This window comes from Blennius ocellaris (genome assembly GCF_963422515.1).
Source record: "Blennius ocellaris genome assembly, chromosome: 18".
NCBI lineage: Eukaryota > Metazoa > Chordata > Actinopteri > Blenniiformes > Blenniidae > Blennius > Blennius ocellaris.
Genome location: NC_137667.1, coordinates 10,152,406 through 10,175,329, shown reverse-complemented (window position 1 = coordinate 10,175,329; position 22,924 = coordinate 10,152,406). Strand labels below are relative to the sequence as shown.

The following is a 22,924-nucleotide window of genomic DNA, read 5'->3' as shown; positions in this document are numbered from 1 at the left end:
AAACTAATCCTATACACAGCCGTTGCCTGAACATGCTTCGCTAACCTTTCACCTCCTGGGAGAAATCTGCAAAAGTGATTTGGTCAGGATTACAGCAGGAGTGAACTCAAGATAAGGTAATCAGACACAAGAAGACTGTGTGGTGTTACACAAGAGCCCCCATCAGCACAGAGCGAAGTGATCACTGTATTCACAATATATGTCAGCGGCAGTAAAGGAGCTGGCTACGATTAAAAGGAAAAAGTGGAAAGCTGAGGTGGAAAACCATGTCTGTGGAGTTGTGATCAACTTATTGCAAAATGAACACTATGAAATTATTACGTGAATCATTGGATTCCAAAGACATAATGTAATTTTAACTTCACACATAGCTTTGTAACTATAACGAAACCATTATCCTAAAAAGCCTAATCCAAAAAAAGTGGTCAAACGTTTATGCATCTTGTTCATTTTAGAGCTTTAGCTAAAAGTAATTATAGCGACTGTGCTTTTCCTCATGGTGAGAAGTTTTTCTTTTTCCTTAACCTATTTTCCTTTGTAGTAGCTATTTCAATCATTTTAATGTAACAATTCTGTACTGTATTATTATTATTATTATGATGATGATGATGATGATGATGATGATGATGATGATGATGATGATGTTTTAACTGTTTTGCATTAGTTTGCTTTAATTTATATAAGCCTTGATTAGACTTTTTTTTTTTAACTCCTTCCTACCTATAATGACCACGAGACCAAGAAAAATGTTTACCTATTAAACTGCATTTGATAGTATCACAAACATGTAACATGCATAAATAATGGGCCAACCTGATCCTAACAATTCTATTTTATTGTTTTAATAGTATTAAAGTAGTAAAAACAAAATAAAAGTTGTGTAGTTTCTCAGCCCTGTCCTTTAATCTGTGCAGAGGTTAGTTGATTGGTTGCTCAGCTCGTTATCGAACATATCGATGAGCTCCACTCCTATTTAAAGTGGCTTCATTCTCTCCAGGAAAACGCTTTTTTTAACTTCCAAATGACTGCCGAGGACTAAAAGGACACATAACTTCTCTGAAGCGGTGACATATGGGGTTGTTTCACTTCATATTTTCATCTTTACCATTGGTTAGCACAGTTAGCTTCGGCTGTCAGCGGACAGAGGGAGCCAGGCAGCTGAAGTCAGGCTCGGCTAAAATGTCAACAAGGACCCGGTAGGACAGAACCACTTTTACTCTTAATAACTCTAATACACTTCAGCTGAATTTAAAGGGAAAAAAAACAAACTTTTTCTAGTGATATTTAAAAGCTGTGCAGTGTAGTGCATTTAGTCATTGCCATAAGGTAATTTAAATATATTCATTGGAGGGATAGTTTATTTAGTAAACTTCTTCTTGTTTACATAATATTCAAATAAACAAACATGCGGAATTTTGATACATTTCAAATAGATTTTTTTTCTATATTACTTAATCCAGACAAACTTTGAGCTAGTTTAGCTTCATCAGCTAAAATATATTAAATGCCTTGTTTTAAACAGTAAATCCTGTTACTTGAAAATACAGTAATTTCAACTGTTTAATAATTTTTTTACTTAAGATGAATGTTTTCTTTCTTTCTTTCTTTCTTTCTTTCTTTCTTTCTTTCTTTCTTTCTTTCTTTCTTTCTTTCAGGTAGAGGTCATAATTATCAATCCATAATAAATAGCAATAATTAAACAATCATTGAATAATTAAATTTTCAGTATTTCAACAATCAAACTTTTACAAGTCTATATATTCAATGTTTTCACAAAGGATGTTTCTTGGCTTTCTTTGGCTTAATTCTCTATCATATTTGCTCATCAGTCATGCAACAATATGAAAATACAGTATTTCCAAAGATTTCAATATCATACATGAGAGCATTTGTTTTTTAAACTATCACAATTAAAACTTTGAAAATTGTTTTTACTTTAAATGCTTGGATTGGAGAAACAACTCTCATTTATTTTTCAACCAAACCCAATAATGAGAGCAGTTTTTTTCTTCTTTTGTTGTCATTACTGTAGAGTGTAAAGAGTAAAATTCTAACCTAACATACTCAGCAGCAATGTACTGTTTTTGTTTTTCTGGAATGTTGGATAGGCTTTTACAACTTAAGCAGGTTCATATCGAGAGTATGTTTTGCTACTGCTTAAGACTTAAAATGATCCTTTACCAAGTGTTCAAAACTTAAACTTAATATGAAAGATGTAAGCAGTTGGGCTGTTTGAGTAAATCTCATTATTCTTTAGACTCTTACACTATAACCTGCCACATGACTATTGCATGTGTTGTGTGCACAGCTGAGTGGATCAGAGGACCATTGTTGCAGTTGCTTTGTCTTGACTGAACCTGTGGACAGTAGATATTGACTGCAAGAGCAACACGATAGCGGGTTGTGCAATAGGTGGAGATACAAAAAGCCAGGCAGACATGTTGATTCCTGCCAGTTGCAAAATAGCCGTACCTCCTAAAATCTTTATGAAGAAAGATGGACATGAGCTTAGTCATTTTCTGTGAATTTTCTGTTTTCATACAAAAGGCATTGTGTCTCTTGACTGTTGACACATTGACCAGTTTATTTTATTATAATAAACACGCATTGGCAGCTAACACATAGCATTGGTTGGCCTGAATTATTATGCAAGTTGTAGCTTAGAATATGTCAGACACTTATTTGCCTTGGTGAAGAATGATAGAGCAACACCAGACCAAGTTGTGTAACAGGTGAAGCAAATCATGTTTTTTTATTAAGTACTCATAGCTGATCAGTCGTAAAGGAATTCTGGTTTACTGGGTGTTTCATTTGTTGCATAACACAAATGCGCTAGAAGTTGTTGGGTAAAATCCGAAATCCCTCAATGTGTGTTTCAAGTATTTCTGAGTGGAAACCAACTTTTATTTTTTTCCCCTTCTCAGTGTTAAAATGGCTCAGCGCTTTAACAAATGCTATCATACTGTATTTGTTTAAGGGCAAGAGGGCATCACCCTGAATACCTGCATCTGACTGCTTGCTATCTTCTAGTATCTTGAGGAGCTGCTTGATAACATGTTCCTGCGTAGGGAAAAACAGTCATAGCTCAAAGGTTTCAGTTTTTCACAGGGGGCATGGCTTCATCAGGACCTTTGCTGGAATAGGATTGCACTGGCTTGTTTAGGTGTCCGTGATGGCCCAGTGGTAAACATGCTCACCTCACACTGCACACAAGGGATTTCTTTGGGTACACTGGTTTCTTTCCACTATCCAAAAACATTGAATCAGTGTCTCTATATTGCCCATAGGCTTAAATGTCAGTTTGGGTTTTTATTATGTGTTTGTCCTGTGATGTCGTAGTGAAATGTTATGGGGAGACACACTGCTTTGGCCTCTCATCAGCTGCGGTCAGTTCCAGCAACCAAAGTTGGATTAAGCAGAATAGAAGGTGGATGGATGGATGGATGGATGGATGGATGGATGGATGGATGGATGGATGGATGGATGGATGGACTGTGCAATGTTAAGCTTGTGATTGTTTATAAGTTTGTCAGAGTCATGACTTTGCGTAAAGATGTCCCTCTTTGTGTTACCTTGATCGTAGTTGACCGGTGGTGTGTCAGTGGTGTAACGTGCCCTTTGGCCTGAGTTGGCTGAGATAGTCTCCAGTCCCCTCGGTGCATCTAATCAGGACTGGATAACGTAAGCAGAGAGCATCGATGGAAGACTGGAAGACTTCTTTGGACACATTTGTTCTCATTAGTCTACTGAACAACACACACTCCACTCGTACTGCTTTTTAAAGAATCAGCATAATTGACAATGTGTATTAGCTGGCGGTCGACTTAAACATTATTACCAAGCTCAACCATTTCAGGTTTGTTAAATGCAGATGTTATAAATCAGTTGTATACCTAGTGATGTCCAATGTATAGTTTTGTTTGTGTCTTTTTGTTCATTAGTGTTTAACAGGCTTCGATACACTTGTGCCTTTTTAAGCTATGATTAAATAAGTTGGGCAGTTGTCAACCTCATACATTGAGTCCCAAAATATCTGCTTACAAGCTGTTGTTGACTCTGTTTTAACAGTACAAGAGCTCCCTCATTCATGTAATGGCATCATTTCTTTATGACGCCACAAAGAACTGTTCTGGTGACCCCTCCTGGTTGCTTATAAACACTACATGCCTGATGTTCACTGACAACGTGAAAACCTTCCTTGGTAACTTATATTATTCTCAAGTCTAATGCAGCCCAATATTGTTAATATAGTACATGTATTGTACATGTATGAATCAAGATATAGTACCACTGAAAATGTTCAAGTTGTAATAACTGTAATATCTTGCTGCTACAAAGTATTCACTATTCATAAAATTGTGCTAATTTTGTTTTCTGCATCTTATAGTGGTTATATTTGATTGAAGTTTCTATTACAATTAATGATGGTAAACAATTTCATTACATTTTCAGTTTCAACCTTTGTCAGCATTTATTTCACCAGAGTTTTGACATATTTAACTGTTTTAAAATATAAAATTTGCTCTTTTTAAAGCATGTCTTTTTGCCCTAGTTTTTAACCTTTTTTTCTTTTACAAATCCTCGTCATTTAAAGTTTTTTTTAAAGCAGCTTTTTTCCAATTTGAGTCTTTTTAGTTATATCTTTTTAAAAGCTCATTTTATTCAAGAGTTCAAAGTCCTTTTGAAAATGATTTTGTGTGTCAAGATGAAAATGTTTATTAAAATATTTCATTTCATTTGATTTCTGGGATAAACCTCTTGAGATGCAGCATCTCGTTTTTCAAGGGGGTCCCGAAATATAATGTTGTGAAAACTTCAAGGAGCCACTACAGAAGGGTCAAAGAGCCACATCTGGCTCCAGGGCCACAAGTTGCAGACCTCTGTGCTGAGTTATATAATATTGGTGGGTGTTCCTCATTTATAGTAGTACAGTGGTCACAGTAGTAGAAATGCCTCTTTATATATTGTTCAGTTGGATTTTTCTTCAGTCCCCTGAAATATAGAGTTGTAACTTTTCTGAGAGGTTCATGCTAAATTAGCTTCTGTTATTAATTACATTTTGACAAGATGTTGAATCAGATCACATAACATTTGGCATGTGTACATAAGAAGCTATCAAATTATTATGTATTTGAAGATCCACAACATATGAACAAGTTTCCCCACAAGTAATAATGGTTTTACATACTCAATGAAAAATGACTTCAATACACTGTGATTCAGTAAACAGACTTTATTTTGCATCAATACAATATGACAACTTGCAGCACAAAAAATGTACAGTTAATCATGCTATCAATGTATTGTAAAGTTATGTATCATGTTGTTGTTTATCATATGGCATGATTTGTGTTAGCCAAGCAAAGCTGGAAAAGCTTAAATGGTATATTTCTGTCTTCAAAACACAGTCAAACATTCACACCTTTACATTTTGATGAAGTCGTCCAGCAAACTCAAAATCAAATATTAATCTCCAGCTTCTTACCTTTAACTTTTAAATAAGATTTGTACTGTGCAGGAACCTGCTGCATATATTCAGTAACAGTGCTGCTGTATCCATTCATTTTGGATCTGACACTGTTCAGAATGAAATTGAAGAACTCATTTATAGAGTCAGTGTTCATGTTGAAGTTTGCGTACTCTATGTATGACTTGATCAAGCTCAACTGCTGGTCATACAAAGCATTAACACGAACAGCAATGGCGTTGAGTGTATCAGATCTTAGGTTATTGTCAACAAAGTCTTGAGCTTTGTCAACAAAGAACTTCAAGGTGTCACCCAGTTTTTCCAAGATCATGTCGATGCTCGCTACGTTCTTCAAACTACGCACAGTGATCTCCAGTAAATACCTCGCACTCCGTTTACAGTAGTTGATTACTTTTGCTCCAGCCATAACATCACCGATAGGCATTGTAACCTCAACTTCACTGGCCAACTCGACGACTGCATTATAGGCATGCTCAATGTTTACAGTCAGCGTGTTGATTGCCTTCTCTACCATGACAGCTACGCTAGTGGTTACTTTTTTGAGCGCCATCGTGAGGGGGATCATCTCATCACCGCCAGGTAGTTTGACCTTGGTCTCCCTCAGGACTTTGACAGCAGCATCCAAGAACGACTGAACAGCCCGCTGGAACTGAACAGCAGTGTTCCTAAAGAGCACGGACGCCTGGCTCAAATGTGGAGCATGGTTGTTTGCAAAGTTGTGGGCGTCATCAACAGAGTGAGCAATGATGTCTTTCAGCTGAGCAGCATAGCGAAACAGCCGGTGTTGCTCTGCGTAATTGGACACACAAGACGTGATGGCAGGAAGCTTTTCCTGTAATCCACCGAGTATGATTTCAGGGGCGTCCATGTTGAAGACGAATTTCAGATTCATGCTTTTGTCAGCATCTTTCTGGGACACTCTGATGGTGACAATGTCAACGTCCTTCCCTGGATCAGACTGTTTTAACAGACAAAACAAACAACATGTATTTGAATTAAAAAAAACTAGCCATCAATGCACTTGTGAGAACTTATTGGCAATATGAGAGGCTTACGGCATATCGGCCATAAAGTCTGGCGTTCATCTGTGACTGGATCCTGCCGTGAAGCTGAAGACCAAGAAAGCCTGTAGTTGGAATAGAAACTGTGGCGCTGATTCCATCTTTACGGACGGCGTAACGCAAGTTCATATCACTAAAGGCCAGGCTTGTTATGTCCACATTCAGGGTGAGATAGGATTCGCTGTAGAAACAAGGAAGGAAACTATTTTGATTTAAAGCAATAGTGCTGAAAACAGTGAGAGATTCTTTAAATATCACAACCAATTGTAAATTATGAGTTAAAGTACCTCGGTGTATGGGAGAACATTTGTTGAACATCCATGGTGAAGTCATTTGCAGAGAAAACCGCTTTCTCGGTCACAGTCATGCCATCATTGTCAAAGTTCATAGTAGTCAAAGCTGTTGAAGAACATTTAATTCAGTTAAACCATATGATAATAGGCTTGATTTGAAATGTGTATCTTATGTGCAGATAAGAAACTTACATTCCAGGTCATACTGCAAGATGGCAATAGGAGATGTGGAAGAGGATTTAAAGATGACTTTGGAGACAGGAGCAATACCGTCTATTTCAGCTTCTACGTTTAAATTATACAGTGGGCTGACAAACTTGGCATTAGTAGACATCTTCTGCTGGGTACTTGTCACTTCAGCTAGCGTCTTCTCAAAAATGCTGAATTCACCCAGGCTGGTTGGTTGGGACATGTCGATCTCAATATCAGCCGTCAGCATTGAGGTTGGTTCAAAGACAATGGTAGCCTGGGCAGTGTGTTTTCCATCGGTGTTAAAGTGAAGCAGGTTTGCCACATTGTTGCCATTGTACTTCAGCTCTGCATATACACGACTTAGGGATGCCTCAATGGCCAGATGCCCGTTTACGTCCATGCCAAAAAGTTTGTTGAGCCCATTGTTCAGTTTGGCACCAGCAAAAACTTTGGATGTGGATCTTAGACCATCCTTATTTAGATACAGGGTAGCCTCATTGTTCATGACTCCTAAAACCAAGACGTCTTCCAGCATGATGCCATCCATATTTGCCTTCGTGAAATACTCAACTGAAATATCTTCAAAGGTTCCTTCCAGCTTCAGACTGTGGTCTGCCTCAGCCTTTCCAGAAGTCTTGAGCAGAGGTATGTTGATTCGTCCGTTCATCTTTAAAGTGGACACAGCATTTGCTTTGGTCTTGGTATCTGCATCCAGGCTTTGTCTTGCTTCCAGTTTAAATACTGGCAAGTCAATCTTACCAGATGTAGTCACAGACACAGTAGTTTCAAAAGTGTCTGTGTTCACACTGAAGGTGCTATAATGAGTTCCTTCAACGTGCTGATTTTCAAGGGATAGGGAATTGGCCAACTTGATTTCTGTCTTGGTTGTCAGTCTGGTAGTTCCCTCAAGTTTGGCTTTAAGACTGTCAAACACAGAGGCTGTGTTTGCTGCGAAACGTATCACAAGATCCTCCTCAGTGTACAGACCAGCATTTACATTGAGATTGATGATAGCAGATTTGAAAGACAGCTTTGTGATCAGGTTATCCAAAGAGGGAATTTGAATCAGACCCATGAAATCGAGAAGTGGTGCTTCTTGGCTTTTGTCGTATACAATCTGAATGTTTGCATCAACAATCTGCTCAGGAGTCGTTAAAATGTATTTCAATCCAGTTCGGTCATACAAATCAAGATTGCTTATGGCTGGGGTATGGAATCCAACAAATGGAATCTCAAACTCAGAAATACTAATAGGTCTTGTTAAGATGTCAAGATTTATCTTTTCCACTGCAGAAGCAAGAATGCCAAACTGTTCTCTATTGTTCTCTACAGTGACGTTCCACAGCTGCCTGTGCTCATTGAAACGTGTCAGAGCCACAATGTTTATCAGCTGTTTGTCAGGACTGAAGCTTCCAGAGTAATCATTCTGCAGATCAATTTTGGCCATGAGCATGTCATTGAAATTAACCTTTGCGTTGCCCTTATTCTCAAAGCTGAACAGAACGTCACTGGGACTAACAACAAAGTCAATCGCATTGTTCAAGTCTCCACTGACTTGGATAACCCTTGGCACAAATATGTCGGACCTATGAGTTGCCTTGAGTTCAAGTTTACTGTCATGTAGATTTGCATTTAGAGATCCCTCTAAAAGACTGCTTTTGATTATAGATCCTTCTGTTTGAGAGCGAATATCCAACTTCAAATGGCTAAATACAACTACATCAGCAGTGAGTGCCTGTCTTGTTTTCAAAAGGAAAGTATCCGTGTCACCAGTGAAAGACAACTTGAGTGAACTTGGATTTACTGTGATCTGCAAGTCACTCTTGTGGTTGTTGTCATGTGAATTGAAGGTCGAAGAACCTTCATTTTCAAAAGTCATTGTGAGAGCGGTACCCTCTTGGCGGGCCACAGATTTCTGTGTGAAAGATGCCTCACCAGTTAGGCCATATAGGTTGAGCTCGTGTTTGTAGGTAGTATCAATTGAGGCTGATAAACCACCCTGGGTTGATAAGAAAACTTCATTCAAATACTCAGCGTTGTAAGGTTCTGTTTGGGCCTTCATTGTGGTCTTGGCTGAGGCCTGGGCGCAGAAGTCAGCAAAAGTTACTGATGCGTGGTGGTCCACAGTCAGAGAATTATGAGTGATTGTAAATGTCTCAGCCGCAATAACATGAAGAGTCTTGGGAATACCAATCCGAGCAGTGCAGCCCATGTTGAAGTTAAGAATTTCAAAGCTCGGGGATGTTCCCTGGGAAGTCAGAAAAGCTGAGAGTTGAGGGTTTTCATCCACATCAAGAGAACTTTGGACTTCGGCAGCATTTCGAATAGAGTAGATTGGGGAGCTGACTTTGATCTCATAACTTAGTTTACCAAATTCTGGAATCACAATCTCACTGGGAATAACTGGCATCGTAAGTGTTGGCAGTTGGAGAGGAACATAGACAAGTTTCTCTGCTGGAACATGGGGAAGAGTGGGAAAAGACAACTCAGTTAAAGAAACCTCTGGAATTGAAAGCTTGGGCAGTGCAGGGAGATAGTCAGTTGCCAGTTGTCCGAAAGAAGCACCCATATTTAACAACTCCATCTCAAAGTTAAGAATAAAATCAATGAGGTCAATGATTGTCTGTTTGATATCATTAATTGAGATGGTAGTGGCTGGCACAGTGTAGAAGCCCATGATGCTGAACATAGGAATGTCAAGCTTTGTTGGGCATTCAAACTGTTTCAGTGCATCAATGCCAACTGTCAAGGGAGGCACAATAAGATCAGTTAGAGGAATGGTAAAAGATGGAATTGTGATCTCAGCTTTCTTCATTTCAATAAGGAGTACATTAATAATCTGTTGAATTTCATTGAAGAGTTTCTGTTCTGGTATCATGCTCTTCAGCATCTCAGCAGCATTGGTCAAAGTATTGATAATGACGCTCATAAGCTTTGTGTAGTTTTTGCCCACAAAGTCCATATAAGATGAAATCTCAGCTTTAATGTCAAGAGTTGTAATTCTCTCTTTTATAAATTCAGCAGTAGTCCTAAGGTTATTAAGCACAACCTGGTCAAAGACATCCTTTACTTCTGCAATTCTGATTTCTCTCAGGCGTTCCATGAACCCTTGAACAGTTGACAAAAACAAGTTGACAAAGTCTCGCGTTGCCTCAAATTTCTGTGAAACTCCTAGCGTCCTTATCAGCTCATTCATGTAAATTGTGAAGTCAGATATAAAATTATTGGCATAATCCACCAACTTGTTGTAATCCAAGGACTTTAGTTTTTCCACGGTCGTTTCAATCAACATGTTCAGTTGTTGAATAATCTCCTCAATCCCAGTGGTTTTCAAGTAGTCGATGACATCTTGGAATAATTGCATTAATCTGGCCGGAATATCTACATCCTTCACTATTTTCAAAAGCGCACTGATGGTTTCCTCAATTCTGAATTGCTTAATGAGCTCAACCACCTTTTCAAAGACAGCCTGGACTTTCTGTTCAATTTCAAACTTTACAATCACCTCACAGATCTTTGCACAGACAGTATTGAGTTTTTCAATTAGGTCAAGGTTCTGAATTGTTCTCCTCAAGTAACCTATTATTTCAGTGAACGTGTCAATGGGAATTTGATTCACTATTTTATCAACGTAAGCATGGATGTCAATAGATGTAATGTAGCTCTTCATCTCAGCAGCAAATGTTGCCATGTCAAAGGAGTCAATTGTGTCTCTAATAACTTTCATGATGGTTTCAAGTTGAGCCTTGATTTCATACTTGGCATCAATGTCACTCAGGAATGCAATACTGCTGCCCCTCAGTTTTTCCAGATCGAACTGACTGATCATCTCTCTGATGGTATCGATCATGTTCACAACCACAGCCTTGATATCATACTCCTCAGTAATAGTATTGAGCAGTTCCTGGAAATTTCTCACAAGGGTTTCAGGGAGAGTGGCCTTGGCAATAACGTCTTTCATCATGCCAACAAACTGTTGGATGTAAACAGTGAGGTCAGCCAATAGTCTTTCAACAGTCACTTTCAGGTTCCTCAGTGAGGCTTCCACATCATCCATGGTGATAACATAGCCTTGGGTAAAGTCACTAAAATACTGCTTCAGCTGATTGATCTTATCTTCCATGTTAATTTGAGCAACAAAGTCATTTACATACCGGGGAAGAGCTGCAAGTCTATCCTTGATCTCATCGTTGTTAATGTATTCTTGAAGTGCCTCTGCTGCACGAACCACAAGTCCTTTGATGCTTTCCAAAACGACTGGCAGACTTTCAATGAGAGGAAGGTGAATGATATGACTCTTCATACTTTTGTCATACTTAAGAAAACCAGAGATGGCAAATTCCTGGTTTTCTGTAGAGTCTGTGTTGAGGAGGTTTGTTAGCATTGTTTCAGAAATCTCAATTCCAGTTCTCTGAGGAGTGTTATAAATATTTATATCCTGGTTGAAAACGTGGTCATTCAATTTAGACTTCATTCTCAAACTGATCTTTTGCTCTTGGAGTGCCATGACACTGTCAATGTTGTTTTCAATAATCGTGTGGAGTGAAATACCATTAATCAACTCCTGAGTTACTGATGCTCTGCATTCATGTGAGCTAGCAAAAGCCAGAGGCTGTGCTCTGAGGAGGAACTTGCCATAGAGCTGTGCACTGTGCTTGCCATACATTGTCATATCTCCATCACCATTGAAGATGGCATCAAGGTTGAAGTCGAAAGGAACAATGCTGCACCGGATGGTGTGATCAAAGCGGATTGGCTGCGAGTTGAAGCGAGCATCATTTGTGATCCTGGCAGCAAGACCAATGAGTTCAACTTCTGTATTTTGGTTCATATGAGTTCCAAAAAGTTTTCCAGTGGTGCTGCATTTTGCATTAGCAGTCATATCAGCGTAGCTGATTTGGTAAGTGTGCTTGATCTCTTCCTCACCATAGATGGCTTTCAGGCTTCCAGTCAGGTCCATCTTGTACAGCTCAGCCTGCAGCTGTGCCTCATTGATGAAATCAGCAGTCAGAAGTTTAAGATTGTTCTTAAGATTTGCAGATGCAGTGTAGGGCTTCAGGTCGAAGGTGATGTCATGAGTGTAAGAAGCATATTCACTAGCAATAACGTCAGCCTTTGAGTTAAAGTCGAGGCTGGAGAGAGTAATGACCAGAGTGTTGGCATTATCAACCTTGAGATCACGCATTGCACCCTTGTTGGTAATGGAGAGACTTGCTTTTGTTGCATCTAGTCCACCAGAGAAGGTATTTTCCAATGCAAGGAAGCTCTGGAGGGTAGTTGTTCCACTTGTGGCCAAGCCGTCCTTGTTCAAAGTCAGAGCAGCCTTGTGAGTCGCCTCATTTTCAAAAAGCTTCATGTTGGCGTCGCTGTTCAGAGCCAGACCATTGCTATCAAAAGATGCAGTCATCAGAGAGTAAACACGGTTTTCAGATTGATCTGCATTTGTTTCAATTCTCACAAGGACTTCACTGACACCAGCAGAGGCTTCAGCTTGGTTGCGGATCTTCATGCCAAGAGCAGCAGCATTTGCGTCGCTTTTAAGTGACAGACGACTGTCTTTGAATGAAAGCTCAGCAACATGAGTCAAGATGTCTTCAAAAGCATTGGTGTTAGAAGTGAATGAGAGTTCACCATTGGCAAAGGTTGCAGCAATGGTATTCTGGGCCTTGAGAATGGTGGAGTCCAACTGGAGAGAAGAGTCAATCTTTGCCTCTGGTCTGAGTGGGAAGAGAGTAAAGGTCTGGGTTGAAATTGTCTTGCCAAAGATTGGTCCAGCCTTGAAATTTCCCTCAAAATTGTTGTCAGCAGAAATTTCTTCAGTGTTGATTCCAGCCATGCCAGAGTGCTCAAGGACAACACTGAGACCCAGTGGACTTGTGGCTTCTACCTTGCTTGTAGATTTCAAACTAATCTTGTCTGTGATGGTTGCGTCCTCATTTATGCTTAATCTAGCTTCGATGAATTTATGAGTGAAAGAGGTTTTCAGCTCAGCCTTGATGGATTCGGTGGTGTCCAACATCGCTGACCCTAAATGTAAAAAAAAAAAAGAATGATATAAAACAACATTAATTCCTGAGTTTCAGAGCTCTTTCACATCCATGACTTTGCACAACTATCCAACTACCACAATATAGAAACAAACTGAATTCAATATTGACCCTTGTTACTGTTTGCCTAATACAAATACATTTCTGACACCATTTTGTCTTTAGTACAATTATTGTTGTTTTGTTCTTTCAGTACATCAGTTTCCTCTTCCAACAGCAGCAAACCCAACAAGTGTTTTTTGTAATATAGGTATTTGGTCACTGCAGCTTGAAAAGCTGCTGTTAAACAAACAATAATAACACATCTAAACAGTACAACACATACAGGTGAAACAATGAAATTAGCCAAGTGTCTACTGTTTTATTGTATTTTCTTTTTTGTCTTATGTTGTAGTTTTTAAATTTATAAACAATACTGGCTGTGAATTACCTTCAGTCATCACTGAGAGGATGTCGATTGGAGAGGTCCCTTTCACATCAAATTTTGCTGAGTAGTTTGGTACTTTCATTACATCTTTGCCAGCCATCACTGAGGCCTCCATGTCATAGATGTTACTTTTCATTACAGTGGAGAAATCAGCTTTGCCAAAATAAGGAATAGATAAAGAGAAGCTCTCTGGAATGACAAAGTCAGGGATGGGAACCTCCATGGAGACAATCTCCAGTCCAAGCTGTGGTACAGACATCTGAGGTGTCGTCAAAGCTGGTGGGAAGTTCAGTTCTTCTGCTGACTTTCCTCCAAGAGGGAGAGGTAGAACGACGGTGAAATGTTCAGGGTTGAAGTAGTAAACAGCCTTTGTGTCACTGTGTCACAAAAAAAGAAAAAAATGTATAAACATTTAAACATTATATTTTGTTAAAAGTTACATAAAATTCTCTCTAACTTACAGGTTCAGGAAGAGTGTCTCTGGCAGGGAAATCTCTGGCATGCCAGGTACTCTGAAAGCACCGTAGCTTTCCAGGTGTTTGTTTGTTGTCTAAAAAGAAAACAAAAAAAAGTGTTGTATAGTATTGTTGTACAGTTGGTCAAAATATCTTACAATCAAAACATAGAAATGATAAATGATTCTCACCTCTACGAATTCCTTGAGAATTTGACGGACCTTCATGTCAGTCTCCCCAATGGGCATGTCAAGAAGGTCATTACCATACTTTTTAATCACACCAACATTTGGGATGATCTTGGTAATCTCAGAGTTCGTATCAGATTTAAATTCAATCTCAACCCTTTTGGCACCTGCAAAGACAAAGAAACAAACAAAAAAAACAAAACAATGATTTCACTTAACCTTTTTGTGGATGATCTACTAACCATGGATGTATTCGCTTCTGAAGAAAATATGTAACTATATAAAGTGAGAAAATATATTGTGAGTGAAAACTTATTTTACCATATTTAAGGTCAATTGTTTGCTCGGATGTGGTTTGCAGGAACTTGATGATGCTCTGAAGTTGCAGTTCCAGTTCCTCTTCATGTTTCATGTTAGCTGTGACAGTGGCGTCAGCATTGATGGAGGGCACCAGAAGTTGGACTTGCAACATGCCTTCCTTCATGTCCTTCAAACTGAAAAATGTGTCCCATTAGCTGACATTTTCTTAATTATGAATGTATCTTTAATAAGCATTTATAACAGATATCTTACTTGGCACGGCCAACAACAGAGAGCTGAGGGATGTTCTTGTTAATCAGGTCGAGAGAGATGGAGTGGGTTCCTTTGCCCTTCGTGTTTCCATCAACAACACCGAGCCTCAGTCCAGCCTCAACGTCATAGTCAGGGATCTGGATGTCAGCTGTAATAACATTCTTTCTTCTGTTGTATTTCAAAACTGCCATGGCTTCAGTGGGCTCTGCACCTGTTGTTAACCAACGAATCATCACAGAACAGTATTATCAGTACCAGGGTTTCTATTACAATTCACTGTCAAGTGTCAATACAAAACTTTACCTTCAGCCCTCAGGATGAACTTAATAGTGTCAACCTTTTGCCTGCCTTCCTCTCCTTCCTTGACGAGCTCATAGGCAACAGTGGCAGTGTACTCAGTGACTTCTCCAGTTGGGTGGAGCTCCACAGCAAATCTGTTAGGGAACACAATTAATCAGCACATTTCCAATGGCAATTGATTTTAAAATGGCCTATGGCTGTTCAGAGTCTTGCTCACTTGCTGTCTCCAGTGATGGGGAAGTATGGGCCTGTCTCATGTGAGTAAGCATCAGTGTATTGCAGAGCTGTGCAGTATTTCATTCCAGCAAAGACTGGAGTGCACTCGCTTACATCAATCTTGTCCATCAATATTGATGGGATATTTTGGACCTCAGATCCAGTCACTGCTACCAGGTTGTTCCTTGAAGAGAATGTAAACAAAAACTTGCTTACCATATTTCTCTCAAGTACTCACAAAAACACTGTCATGAGCTCACATCATAGAAAAGTACATTTTGAATATTCATATCTCTGTCACTATCTACCGCATTGGTCCAAATATAATACAATTTTCCTGTTCATGAAGTAAGTCTGAAAAAGAAGGTTTGTCTTATATTTGTGGTCTGAGGAAAAGAAAAATATGTTAGTCATCAAACTTTGTCTTACATTTTAGGATGCTGATAAACATAATCTAGTACAGCTTGCATACCTCGATGAAGTAAAAATCTCTCTAATGTCCAGACAACAGCAACATGTGCTTAAAAAAAATTAAGCAATACAGCATTCACCTACAGACTTATATTTGGACCAAAACAGCATTTACAGTATTTCTGTGTTGATTTACTAAATGTAAGAGATTTTCCCCTCATTTATAACGGCCCAAACACACTTCTACAATGACTTACGTCATTTTGATGAGTTTTGTTGGATTTGTTGGAGCAGGAATGGTCAGCTTGATGTTGTCACGTGCCATGGAGATCTCAGCTCTGACTCCACTCTCATGGAAAATGTTGGTGTGCATCTCCAATCCAGAGTGGACATATTCAGGGATGTGGGAGCCAACTTCAGTTACAAACTCAACGCCAGCAGAGGGCATTAAGTTAACTTTGCTCTGTGTGGAAAAACACAGCAAGTTAATAGTTATGGATGTGCAGTGAAAGAAAAGAGTGGGCATGGCTTTCAAACACACGTTTGAATAATTACCATATCACGAGCCATCTGAAGACCACCCTTGAGACCAGGGGTGAAAGTACCAGACAGTGCCACCCTCAAAGGCACACCAGTCATAGTAGGCAGGAAGAATTCATTGTCCATGAAGATGTAGTGGGCAAAAATAGTGTTGTCAGCCTTGGTCATCAGAGCCTTCATGATCTGTGCCAAATGATAATGCACAATAGACATTTCATTCATAAAATAAATGTTTAGACTGAAGCACAGCTTATTATCTGTTTAAAGTAACTCATGAATCTAACTTACGTCAGTTGGGAACATCTTGAACATGCTGTCAATCATCATTGCAAGAGAGTAGGCCATCTCCTCCATTTCGTTGGTCTTCAGATATCCCAGTTCATTGCCCAACAGTCTCATGTAGACCATTGCTTCTGGAGACTGTACATCCTTCAGGTCCCTCACCAGTTTGTTGAGGTTGCGTCCAATGTCTCTCATCAGATTCATGTGGGCCTGAATACAAAATTGTAAAATGTTTTGAAATGCTTCCCTCGTGAAGTGATATTATTAAAGTAAATACAGTGTGATTAAAGTTTGTCTTTTAAGTACCTGTCTCTTCATCCTGTTCGTCTTCAGGGCAGGCATGATGTTCTCCAAGAGTTCACTGACTGACTGTGGCATGTTGTCAGAGACAAAGTACATTGTCTTCAAGGCAGTGTCAGGGAAGAATCCATTCTTTCCAAAAAGAGCATCGACCGTTGGCTCGAATCCTTTGCCCTCCATGCCGACCTGTATAGATGAGAAACACAGGGTTAAAAATTAACTTACTGCTCAATCTGCACAATGCACAAGTTGGGATGTAATAATCCTTACCTCCATCATGTCAATTTCAAAACCAAAAGCTTTCAGAGTCATGTCAAGCATGACTTCCTTGGGCAGGTAGCTGCTGCTATCAAAGAGCATGTTGCCTTCCAAAGATCCAATCTTGTAGTTGCGAGAAAACTTGGTGGGATTCATGGTGCGCTCAATCGCATTACCCTGCAGAGCATCCAGAATCCTCTGTCTAATTCTGTTAGAAAGAATTAGAGAAAAAAATTAATCATATTGTTATATCAGAAAATCCACAAAAAAAATGTATGGACTGTTTATTTTTTTTTACTTACTCCTGTGTCTCAGGCACAGTTGAGGACAAAATGTTGGTAAGGTGGGAGATGACAAAGCTCTTGACTTGTGAGTCCTGCTCCGTAGGCAAGGCATTCACCAGCTGGGTCAGTTCACTTGTCTGAGGATCCTTCATAAGCACCAGGTATGCAGCAATGCGCTTTTGCATGGGGCTGGCACTGTCCAAAAGAACCTGCATGAAGACGTCCCTGACCTGTGATTAAAAAAAAAAAAAAGTCAGTGGCATGAAAGAGCAATGGAAGTAATGATTCGGACAATCTGTGGCATTCATAGTCACACTTACTTCTGCAGGAGCAGGAGTCAGTCTGAAGACCTGGATAGCAGCCTGCTGCACAGCTGGTGAAGCTGCAGGTTGGTTCACACACTGCATTACGGCACCTCTGAGTGCAGGGCCTGCGTTTACAACTGCTGGAGCCATGTTTCCAATAACCTGAATTTGAAAGCCAAAAAAGAAAACGTTTTCAAAAAGCCTAACATTGATTGAGACATGTTTCTGAGTTATTTGTTCATGGCAGGTGTTATATGTTTCATCTAAAATTCATGATTTATTTCTAAATTGTACCGATTTTCATTTTTAGCCTTAAAGAGAGAGACCTACCCTCAATGTCAAGAAAGTTTCGTCATTGTCTCCAGAGCAGTCACCCAGCTTGCTGGCCATGAATTCAGCAACAGCGAAAATCTCAGGAGTGAGTTTTTCCTCAGCTTTGTAAAACCTGTCAATACAAACATGTTCAACCACATTTATGAGGAATTTCAACACACTAAAATATTTCAGCACAGAAATATATGCTCTTCGATTCACTCACCTCTTGACAACATTGCTCAAAGCATACATGATGGGCTTGCTGGATTTGTACTTGGCCATCTCGAGCATGTCATTGATGAGCAGTTCAGATGGATTGGACATGAGTCCCAGAGCAAAGACAGACGCGTCAACCTCAAGGGAGGCACTGTCAAAGGACCTGAGGATCTGCATGATGGCACTGCTGCACTGAGGGGTTCCACACTGTGCCAGGACCTGGTAGGTCAGGACACGGGACACCTCAAGAGCCTCGGGAATGGCAGGACTCAAGGTTTCAGTCTTCATTCCGCGGACGAGGTAGACCAGCACGTGGAAAAGGTGGGCCCTCTTCTCACCGTCAGACTCAGGCAGAGCAGCCAGCTCTCTCAGGATATTGAGAGCTGCATCCTTATCCTGGATGGCATACTTATCCTCAACAGTCTCCATGTGAAGACCCTTGACATGGTCACCTTAACAAAAGAGAACATTTTAAGTTATTTGGCCTATTCTCAGAGACTGATTATCTAAGATGAGCTTACTTACTGTGGAAAAAGTCTCTGTCTGAATGTGGAGAAACTTGAACAAGAGTGAGGTGCTGTTTCCCCACATTGGTAACGCCATACTCTCCCCTGTAGAGTTGAAAGACAGACATGAAAATGAATGATACCTATAAAACCATGTACATGCCATTATAGAACTTAGCCTAGAGTGCACTTAAAGTTGTGTAAGTGTGACTTACTTGTGAGAGAAGGGAAGAAGAATGTGGTTCTCAGTGCAAGAGCCAGAAGTGATGTGTTTTTCCTCATTGTCAAACTTGTAGTTGCAGATTTGGGAGCTTCTGATCAGCTGAGCCAGAGGGTAGTGCTGAAAACCAAATAAACAAATGGCTGAGAAATTCCTCATCTGAATTTGACACTGACTTTAGGTTTATGAAGCTGGAAAAGTCTCTGTGGCTCAAATTGTTTGAGCCTCACAGCTTGCATGCTTGGGTACTTTACCATGCCAGACACGAGTGCCAGAGGGCTTGTGTGATCTCTTATTGGGACAAATTTGTTACATCTGGACAGATCCCTGGTAAGTCTGATGTCGGTTGCAGTATCTTCCTTGGCGTCGGTAGTGTACTGAGTCCTGCACATGCCATGGATGGTAGGCTAAAAGTGTGTGAACAGTGAAACAGATCATCAATGGCATTGCATTGCTTTTCACTGTGCTTGACAAAACAGTGAATTTTGTCATCATGTATTAAGAAGCAGGAAATTTACCATATTTTTATTTTTGTCTTCTTCCATCAGAGGCACAACCAGGGCAGAGATGATACCCCTTTTGATGTTCAGGATGTTTGTGGTCTCACCATCCTCAGGGTACAGTTTCACATCGTGCACACCCTCAAAGACAACTTTCACTGGATATCTGGAGAAGATACAGAAATACAAGATTGAGGTGTATGTGTGTGTGTGTGTGTGTGTGTGTGTGTGTGTGTGTGTGTGTGTGTGTGTGTGTGTGTGTGTGTGTGTGTGTGTGTGTGTGTGTGTGTGTGTGTGTGTGTGTGTGTGTGTGTGTGTGTGTGTGCGCGTGCGTGCGTGCGTGTGTGTGGATATACCTCTCCATTTCAGCAGCAAAGGCATCAGAGGCGGGTGTGGAGCCGAACACAGGGTTTCCCTCTGCGTCCACATCGATGACCTCGCTCAGGCTGCAGCCGGTGGTGCGGATGATGAAACTACACTTCTGAGGTACTTCAATTTCAACCTGTTTAAAATGTTTTATTAGCACTACATTTCTTTGTGAAGCACAATGAATAAAAAGTGTAACAAATAGGGTTTGCTTGAAGAGTGAGAGACAAAAGATAGCTGTAAAAGCACAAACACCTCTACCTTGCAAGTGGCTTTTGGACCATTCTTAAGATGTGACGCTCCATTGATAGCATTCAGGGACTCCGCTTCATATAGGTATTCATACTTGTGATGTGCCTTGAAACCTTTTGCAACTTCATGAGAAACAGTATTTTCAAATTACAATTCATCCTTGCAAGACAAAGCAACTGCAGTAACAATTAAACAACTCATATAAGGAACAACAGCTAAGCAGAATCCTTTCTTGCAGAGGTGGCAGAACTATTGACCTTTTATTGACACATGACAAATTCCTAAAAAATATAATTGAAGCTGGCTTACATTTGCACTTGATGGAATTTTACATCTACATAACACTAGAGCTAATTTCTTCAACAATTTGAAATAAACAAAAAAAAAAGGTGAGTCTCAGGTAAATGTTGCTACCGTGGACCAGAAATAGCAGAAGCTAAGAAAAGCAAGATTGTAAGTGTGTGCAGAAAATTTCACGGCTTTCACATTTTCCCGGATGTACCTGACTTCTAATGAATGGCAATTTGAATATTTTTCTGGGTGTGTGAAAAAGAGAAAAAAGTTGAAACAACCCTACATTTATACAAAGTCATGATTTGGACAGATATTTTTCTTTAAAGACCACAGTTCTTTCAAAAATTGTATGGAAATCACAATTCAAACTTCACACCAGAAGTATAAAGAGCACGCCAGTTTTTTAGACTTACAAAGACAAGATGCATGGTCCTCTTGGGCGTCTGTGAAGACAGATGAGACAAATCAGGAATATTTGAATTTTCATTCAAGTGAATTATAATTCTTCAAAGAAAGTTTTGAAAGCAAAAAATTTTTTTTTTGGCCTCTAATAGTTCTGTATTCATAGTATTCCATTGAAAAATACTTACAAGTGAAGGTGAGTTTGATCAGAAGGATTAAAAGGCAAAGCTTTGGGTCCCCCATGATGGGTTCCTGTAGCTCTCTGCTTTGATGAGTACTCAAAAGAGACTGAGATCTTGGCCAATACGAAAGCCTTTTATACCTGCCATGTTCTGGATGGAGCCGCGATGGGAATTGCATGCTGTAAGGTTTCAGCTCCAAAGTCCAGGCTAATACGTATGTGTGGAGGGACAAAGGCAACTCGTTTCATAAAGCCTTTCTCGAAGAAGATTTGAGAATTGTGATAATTCACATTTAAATAGTGGCTTCATTTGGAAGACAACACCTCCCATGATCCAAATGATTTCAGAATAAAAGGCTTTAGTTTATCAATAAATAACTACGGTATAATATGTTGATATATAAGAATAATATTAATGAATGTATATATTTATTGGTGTTCCAATATATCATGGGTGCTAAAGACATACTTTTGTATTATGTCAAAATAATACTTGCACCAGAACATTTTATATTTATAAAACCAAAGTAAAATGTTTTTTTTAATCTCTTGCATGATGTGCTTTACAACTTTATCGTGTTATGACGTCTATACATTACTTCATTGACTGACGTAGCTGTCACAGCAAACATCAAACATTTGAAACATCACCAACAGCTCCAGTTTGTCAGTTTAACTTAGTGTGCGAACTTCGCAAACTACACATTACATAATTGATTCAGTGAAGTGCTTTTTCAAAGGAATGACCCAGAAACTGTCAAATGATAAGGACTTAGAACAGTGAACCTGGACTTGTTGCTATCAAGCATTTTTTCCAAAGAAGCATTGGACTACAGTCTCGGTGCAGACATGTTCCTGCGTGCACATCGTTTTACGCTCCCCGAACTGATTAGCTGCTTTGGACAACATACTGTAAGCCAAACACACCAGCTTTACAAAAGGCATGATGGTGTAAAACTGAGATACACCTGTTGATTTAATGTGCAAACTATAATTAGAATTTTACAAAATTAACAGCAAGGCCGTTAATATAAATTATATGCTCTTGTATTTGAATTGTGTGCATTGTGTTGTAATGTAAGACATTATTATCTGACTTATAATTACTACTAGAATAATTACTACTACTACTACTTCTACTACTACTACTACTACTACAGGTATTGGTCCTACTGCCACTACTACTGTGAATCTATTACTTCAAGTATTGGATACAATGTACATTTTCAGAAAAGAAACAAATGCTTCTTCTCAACTCTTTAAATCTCTCCAAAGCTATTATTTGTCTAATCTTGGATGCCACAATTTGTGGCCCATTATACACAACATTCATGACATGATTGACTACTGCATTGTACTTCTTCGTGGAAAGTGGTGGTAAAGTTCTCACTGTGTAAACAGTCTGCTCAGGCACTTTTAATGAAACAGCAGCTATCACTAATATGCATGACTCAAATGTCTATTTTCACACATGTAAGTAAGATGATGCAACTCGTAAGAAAGATTATGAATGCTTTTCATACCTCTCTTACAAAACTATATTAGGCTTGATATAAGTCCACTCATGGTGTGATGAGGGCTGCGTAGTGCTACAGTATCCTCAAGTCAAGCTTTGGGTTTTCCTGTGTGCTCTGGTTTTCTTCAAAAGTCTGAAAACACGCATGTGAGGGAGACTGCATGTTGTTCATGTCAATGCGTGTGACTGTCTGTTTTCCCCATGGTCGGTTGGGAATCTATCCAGATGTCGTTTGCCTTGGACCAGAGTCAGTCTGGATTTTGGCACTTTGGGATACCAAGTAGGGTAAAACAGTATAGAAAATGCTGAAATTATTAATTTAGCTTTGACCAATCTTAGTTTTAACCACTAGATGGCATGCAAGCAACACTAAACTATGTATGAATTTTCTTCTGTCTGACCATTGTTGTCATGAGTGAGGTCAGACACGTGGATTAATCAGTGTGTCCAATAATGTAAAACAGCAAATAAAGGAGGTGTATTGAGTTCAGGAAGTAGTTGAACTGTGCATAAAGCTCATAAAGCACAGCCCCACC

At 39.5% G+C, this 22,924-nt stretch overlaps 1 protein-coding gene across 1 annotated transcript; it reads right to left on the bottom strand.

Annotated features, from left to right (window-relative positions):
* Positions 1-40: 40 nt before the first annotated feature.
* LOC308143285 (apolipoprotein B-100-like) lies at positions 41-20,934 on the bottom strand (the record flags this gene model as incomplete). Its single annotated transcript, XM_080514024.1, has 31 exons — positions 41-66; positions 3,003-3,060; positions 5,697-6,446; positions 6,544-6,730; positions 6,837-6,948; positions 7,035-8,708; positions 9,225-9,282; positions 10,654-13,061; positions 13,512-13,885; positions 13,970-14,058; positions 14,155-14,318; positions 14,473-14,645; positions 14,725-14,935; positions 15,028-15,158; positions 15,242-15,424; positions 15,909-16,114; positions 16,207-16,374; positions 16,480-16,674; positions 16,780-16,959; positions 17,044-17,239; positions 17,334-17,545; positions 17,636-17,782; positions 17,951-18,065; positions 18,159-18,603; positions 18,677-18,762; positions 18,873-18,997; positions 19,132-19,284; positions 19,396-19,543; positions 19,734-19,879; positions 20,005-20,117; positions 20,880-20,934. The coding sequence occupies 31 exons, from the start codon at positions 20,932-20,934 to the stop codon at positions 41-43; spliced, it is 9,288 nt and encodes a 3,095-aa protein (XP_080370150.1).
* Between the last annotated feature and the right edge of the window lie 1,990 nt (positions 20,935-22,924).